General features: G+C 51.5%; 1 protein-coding gene across 1 annotated transcript; it reads right to left on the bottom strand.

The window, feature by feature from the left end:
• Positions 1–2,191: 2,191 nt before the first annotated feature.
• Positions 2,192–3,101, bottom strand: LOC125087330 (heterogeneous nuclear ribonucleoprotein A1-like). Its single transcript, XM_047707536.1, has one exon. The coding sequence runs from the start codon at positions 3,084–3,086 to the stop codon at positions 2,358–2,360; it is 729 nt and encodes a 242-aa protein (XP_047563492.1). The 5' UTR covers positions 3,087–3,101; the 3' UTR covers positions 2,192–2,357.
• Positions 3,102–6,540: the final 3,439 nt, after the last annotated feature.

Raw genomic sequence — 6,540 nt, 5'->3', positions numbered from 1 at the left:
GGCCGCTTTACAGCCAAGAAACCCAGTGGTGCGCTGGTCCCGGGGCCAAGTGCGTTTCCCTGGTAACAGTCCAGAGTAGCAGGGGGCCCTGGTCCACGAGGTCACCTGGGACCTCCAGCTCTTCGGTCCGCTGCTCCCTGCAGATCAGCATCATTATCTGTGCGGCTGAAGCAAGCTGGAGGCCCTGTGGGACTCCCGGCTGGCAAGAGCCCGAGGCCGGTGTTTCGAGACCCATACTTGGAAATGCCACACATCAGCACTGCTTACGGTTCGTCGCCAGGACCTGAGTCACAGGAGACTCGGAAGATGGCCGTGCGGCCCTCACCTCTGTTAGGACGCAGGAACCAGGGAAGAAGGAAGGATGGATTCGGGGTGGGCAGCTAGCAGTGTAGCCCCCCGGGGCCAGGGGCACTCCCTTGGATGCTGCGGGAACAGGGGCCGAGACAGCGGGAGCCAGAGCTCAGCCCCACGGGTGCAGACTGCGAAACCAGCCACTGCGCGGGCCGCGTCGACGGTCACGTGCCTCCGGGGTCGTCGAGGCCGGGGGTGGGGGGTGGGGGGCAGCGGGACGTCCACCCACACTCCGCTGCAGGGGACCCAGGAGAGAACCGGCGGGCCCCTCTGGGGGACGTTTTGGGGTCACCTAGTAAAGGGCGGGGGATGCCCACCTACAGGACGCGCGAATCCACCCGTACAGACCAGCTCTAGAAACACTCGTCCGGGGGCGCCGGTGCCGGAAGGTCCTGGCCGAAGCCCGCCAGCGCCCGGGGTCCCATAACGGACGCAGCCCCCCGGCGCCAGGCCGTGAGCTCGTGACACGCGTTGGGACGGGTCTCGCACACAGGATGTCCAGTGGAAAAGGCAGAAGATACACACTGCGCTCTTCGTGCCAAGTTTGAAAACGAGCGGCCCGATCCCACTTGGGCGGCTGTGGGAGCCCAAGGGGGTGAGAAGGGCCGACGGGCGCCGGGCTCCGCGCTGGAGGCAGTGGAGGCGGGGCTGACCGGGTGGACGAGGGCTGGGAGTGGGGTGGTCCGAGCAGGGGGAGGGGCAGAGACGGGGCGGGGGGCGGGCGGGGGGCGTCCGCGGTAAGGGGGTGGGGGGCGATCCAGATAGAGAGAGCTGACATTTTCATTCTTTTTTTTTTCAAGAGAATATTAAATCGTTTATTGATTACACATGATAATGGATAATACACAAGCTTTAATCCCATCTATAATTTTATCTGATACCATAATTCAATTTAGATATATTGCATAGGATGTACCAACAATCCTATTAATAACCAAATCAACTTCAGGACTTTGCTTGGGTGACCTTTTAATGGGGAACTCCAGGTCACAACACATTTACTGTCAGTTCAACTACACCAAGACTTGGCGGAGACAATGGGTTCTGTGCCCAAATTTCCAATGGAACCTGGCATCACCCTGAAGGAATTCTAACTCCACACTGTTGGGGTAATGTACCGAGATGGCTTCAGAGTAGACTAACTTTACACAGTACATTTAAAAAAAAGACATTTGGGGCGCCTGGGTGGCTCAGTGGGTTAAGCCTCTGCCTTCCGCTCAGGTCATGATCCCAGGTCCTGGGTTCAAGCCCCACATCGGGCTCTCTGCTCAGCAGGGAGCCTGCTTCCTCCTCTCTCTCTGCCTGCCTCTCTGCCTACTTGTGATTTCTCTCTGTCAAATAAATAAATAAAATCTTTAAAAAAAAAAAAAGACATTTATTCAGCGTCATGATCAGACTATTACATTTAGCCATCAACAGCATGGGTGCAAAAAAAAAAAAAATCTACATTAAAACCCTTTGTTGGGGGCGCCTGGGTGGCTCAGTGGGTTAAGCCACTGCCTTCGGCTCAGGTCATGATCCCAGGTCCTGGGTTCGAGCCCCACATCGGGCTTTCTGCTCAGCGGGGAGCCTGCTTCCTCCTCTCTCTCTGCCTGCCTCTCTGCTTACTTGTGATTTCTCTCTGTCAAATAAATAAATAAAAATCTTAAAAAAAAAAAAACCCTTTGTTGGAATGCTTTACACCTTTCACAGAACAGAAACTAAAATAACCTGTTACACAATTAGTCACAAATACAGTCCTCGAGTTTTTTTGCCCATACACATGAGTAGTGTCTAAAACATGTCTTCTTTGTAGCAGCTAGGCCTGGCCACCACTGTACTTGGCTGAGTTCACAAATCTGTTGTAACCTGTAGCCTTCCTGTCACTTCTCTGGCTCTCCTCTCCTGCTAAGCTTTGTTCCTGGCAGTAATTAAAACCTTCTACCACTGCCGTAGCTCCTGCTGCTGCTGGAACCACTATAGCCATGTTGGTTTCGTGGTTTGGCAAAGTATTGGCCTCCACCACCTTAAGGGCCAGAGCTTCTGCCTCCAAAATTGCCTCCTTTCGTGGGTCCAAAATTTGAGGATTCATTGTTGTAGTTGCCAAAATCATTATAGCTTCCGCCACCTCCAAAGTTGCTTCCATCATTACCAAATCCATTATAGCCATCCCCACTGCTACCATATCCACCACCACCTTGACTGCCACCAAAGCCACCTCGACCACTGAAGTTTCCTCCGTGACCAAAGTTGTCATTCCCACCAAAACCACCTCCACGACCACCACCAAAGTTTCCAGAACCACTTCGACCTCTTTGGCCAGATGAAGCACGAGCCATCTCCTGCTTAGAGAGCCCTTTCCTGACTTCACAGCCATGGCCATGCACAGGATGGGATTTCTGAATGATAGCCTTGTTGATAGAGTCATGGTCATCCAATGTTACAAAAGCAAAACCCCTCTTTTTGCCACTGCCTCGGTCAGTCATGATCTCAGTTGCTTCGATGTTCCCACACTGTTCGAAATCATCTCTTAGATGACGTTCATCAGTGACTTCTTTAATGCCACCCACAAAAATCTTTCTCACAGCTAAGTGGGCACCAGGTCTTTGAGAAGCTTCTCTCGACACAGCCCTGTTTGGTTCCACAATCTTCCATCCACCCTGTGTGGATGCGTTCATGGCTGCTTCCACCTCCTCCGCAGGGACATATGTCACAAGCCCAGAGCCTCTGGAGCACTTGGTGTTTGGATCTCTCATAGCCACCCAGTCCGTAAGTGCTCCCCAGTGCTCAGAATGGCTCCTCACACCCTCATCGGTTGTTTCAAAGCTCAGACCTCCCATGAAGAGCTTCCACCTGCTGTTCGGGCTCTTTGGGAGACTCTGACTTGGACATGAAAGGCGGTGGGAGGGGAGACTTGAACGATGCTTGCTCGGCGGCGTCCACGGGCAGAAAGCTGGCATTTTCATTCCTGGAGAAAGAACCAGAAAATGCGGAGAGGGAGGAAGCTGGAAGTCGGCGGTTTTGGATTAGAACTTGAATGCACCCCCGTGGACCCCACTTGGCCACATGCTCAGATGCTCCGGAGGGACGAGTCGATGTGACATGGTCCCTTGTGTGTTCGCCGGGCCCTGTTTAAGGGCTCAGATCGTCGGATTAGGACCCCCTACTCCCCTATGACCTCGTCCTGATTAAATTAGGACGCCCTAACTGATTAAATTAAATTAAACTGATTAAATATAAGTTCTGGAGACCCTGTCTCCACCTAAGGTCACATTCAGAAGTCCAGGGCGGGGTGTGAGGGTTTAAACATATCTTTTGGGGGGACACAGTTCAGTGGGGTTAATGGGATTAGCAATAGCCAGCTCTTGCCTTTTGAAAGCCATTCTGCTCAAAAACGAAGGAGTACTCCTGGGGAAACGGCTAATTCCAGGATTTCCCCAGGATCAAGGTAAATCTGACGCGATCTATCTGGGGACAGTGTCAGCTTCCACAGGCTAAGGGCCCAGGCCCACACGACTGCCCCCCTTCCAGAAACCATTGCAAGTGGGTGGGTGCCCCAGGCTACCTGCAGCTGCTGTGTGATAGAGCAGGTTGGAGGGTCCCACCGCCCCCTTCCTTGGGCTGGATTAATCTGCTGGAGCAGCGCACAGACCTCAGAGAAACACGCAGGCTCACCATTTCATTAAAGGGTATCATAAGGGATGGATGCCGATGACCAGTGAAAAAATGTAGGGGATGTCCTGCCCTGGGGGACGGGGGTGTGTGTCACCCAGCTAGAAACTGCCCAGACCCCACACTGCTGGGATTTTGATGGGGGCTTCATCACCCATGCCCAATGGATCACTAAGTCTATTTCCAGACCTTGTCCCTTTTCGAGAGACTGGGGGGCAAGGAGGGGCGAGCTGCCAACTCCAAGCTCGCAGTCATGGCTCAGCCCCTAGCAGGAGCGAGCCCACCCAGAGCCGGCCCAGTAGAAGGAAAGCTACTCGTACTCCCCGGGAGATGACGAGGGTTTCAGGAGTGCTGTGTCAGCAACTGGGGGCAGAGACCAACCAAAGCAAAAAAAAAAAAAAAAAAAAAAAGACCGAAAAGAAAAAGCAGGTGTCCTTCTCCCCGCCGCCCCATTTTCTGAGCTCCTCTAAGAGACCTTTCCTTCTGTAGTTTGAATTTTGTTTTGTCTTTTTGTTTTTTTACCATGTATGTGAGGTTTCTTTTAAAATTCTAATATAATACTACCTCCTGGTCAGGAGCTAGTGAACAAGACGTCTCCTTGTAGCTGCGCTGACATGATTTAAAGCCAGGCTGTGGGCTCTGAGACCAGGATTGCGCTGGTGGCCGGGGTCCTGCCGCATCAGGGCAGAAGTCAGTGCAGCTAATGTTGATAATAATTTATCACCCCTGCCTTCTGGGCGGACTGAGGAAGAACGAGCAACAGCCACAAAGTAAGTGTTTGCGCGCATCATAATATTAAGCCTTTTTTTTTTTTGCACTGGGAAGTCTTTGGGGGGGCGGGGGGGTGAATATGGCACATGAATATTTATAGGTTGTATTAGTCAGGGCTTTCCAGAGAAATAGAACCCACAGGGTGTATGTGTACATGTAAATAAATACGTACATGTATTGAGAGAGAGAGATTTATTTTAAGGAATCGGCTCGTGCAACTGGCAAGGCTTAGCAGGTCCCAGATCTGCAGGGAAGGGCGGCAGACTAGGGACCAGAGCAAGATTGCTGTTTCAGACGGAAGGCTGCCGGCCACGGCCAGAGCAGCGCATGGAGAGGCCAGCCTTCCTGGTCAGGCCTCCCTCTGATGGGACGAGCCTACCTCCTGTGTGCAGAGCTGTCTGCTTTCCTCAAAGTCCACAGACTTAGGTGTCCGGGGGGCTCAGTCGGTGAAGCTTCTGCCTTCCGCTCAGATCATGATCCCAGGGTCCCGGGATCGAGCCCCTGCTCAGCGGGGGTCCTGCTTCTCCCTCTGCCTCTCTCCCCCACCCCCCATGCTCTGTCTCTCTCTCTCTTTCAAATAAATAAAACCTGGAAAAAAACATCTACAGACATCTAGAATCCACAGCAATATCTAGAATAGTGTTTGACCAACTACCTCTGTGCTGTGGTCTAGCCATGTTGGTCCATGAATTAGAATCACGGAGATTCTGGACCAAAAGATGAGCTCCTTTTCTTTTTGTTTATTTATTTGAGAGACAGAGAGAGAGAGACCAAGGGGAGGGGCAGAGGGAGAAGGAAAATCTCCAGCAGACTCCCTCGAGCCTCCCCTGAGATTCTCTGAGCAGAGAGCCGGATGCAGGGCTCGATCCCAGGACCCTGAGATCACAACCTGAGCCCAAGGCAGATGCTTAACCGACTGAGCCAGCCAGGCACCCCATATCTGGGATTTCTGATTCTGTCCTCCCACCTTTTGGGTTGAGCCCGGTGTTGGGGTGAGGGTTCAGCACACACTCCCCTCCTCTTTCTGCCCTCAGCCTTCCTGTCTTGGGAGAGAAGAGTGGAGCTGCACCCTGTTTGCCGGAATCCTCCCCGTTCTCCACAGGGCCCTGACTTTGGAAGCTGACTTTTTCCTTCTGTGTTTGGAGAGCACTGCCCTTTCTCTGAGGCCGTAAATGTGGAATAACTACTTGGAAGAATGAAGGAGGAAAGGGTGAGTGTTTAACAGGAAAAGTGGAGAAAAGCTGGATAATACTTCAAAATATTATCCTTCTTTGCAAGTGAAGGGATCCCCGTTATATCACAGCAGCCTAACGGTTATTTTGAGCCAAAGAGAGCTGAGAGTTAACAGAGGCAGGAAGAGGCTTTGCCTGAACCCTCCCTTAGCTGACTAAAAGTAGAGCTTCTGGGAGTGAGATCGCCATAAATCTCCTCTTTGGGGTGGCTTCGTTCCTGAGAAGGAGGTCAAGCATGAAACTATGATAATAAGCCCTTTTCTGGAGGAGCTTCGTGGCCTTGAAGAAGATGGCCTTGAAGGCAACATCACAAACCATTCTGTCTCCCATTTTATTCCCCAAAAAGCCCATTCATCTTTCCTAAAGAAATCCATTGTTCTTCCCATAGAAGCTTTTACCTCCCCACTCCCTTTCTCCTGCTAGTATGTATGTGTATGTATGTGTGTGTATGTAATTTAAGTTAATATAAAATTTATATATATTTATATAGATATAAATATATATTACATATATAAATATATATAAATTTTATATA

This window comes from Lutra lutra, chromosome 16 (genome assembly GCF_902655055.1).
Source record: "Lutra lutra chromosome 16, mLutLut1.2, whole genome shotgun sequence".
Taxonomy (NCBI): Eukaryota; Metazoa; Chordata; class Mammalia; order Carnivora; family Mustelidae; genus Lutra; species Lutra lutra.
The sequence above is the reverse complement of the archived record's forward strand: the minus strand, read 5'-3'. Positions and strand labels throughout refer to the sequence as shown.

Bases quoted from the DNA above. Each gene is read 5' to 3' on its own strand.
- LOC125087330 (XM_047707536.1), bottom strand. From the start codon at position 3,086: ATGAGAGATCCAAACACCAAGTGCTCCAGAGGCTCTGGGCTTGTGACA.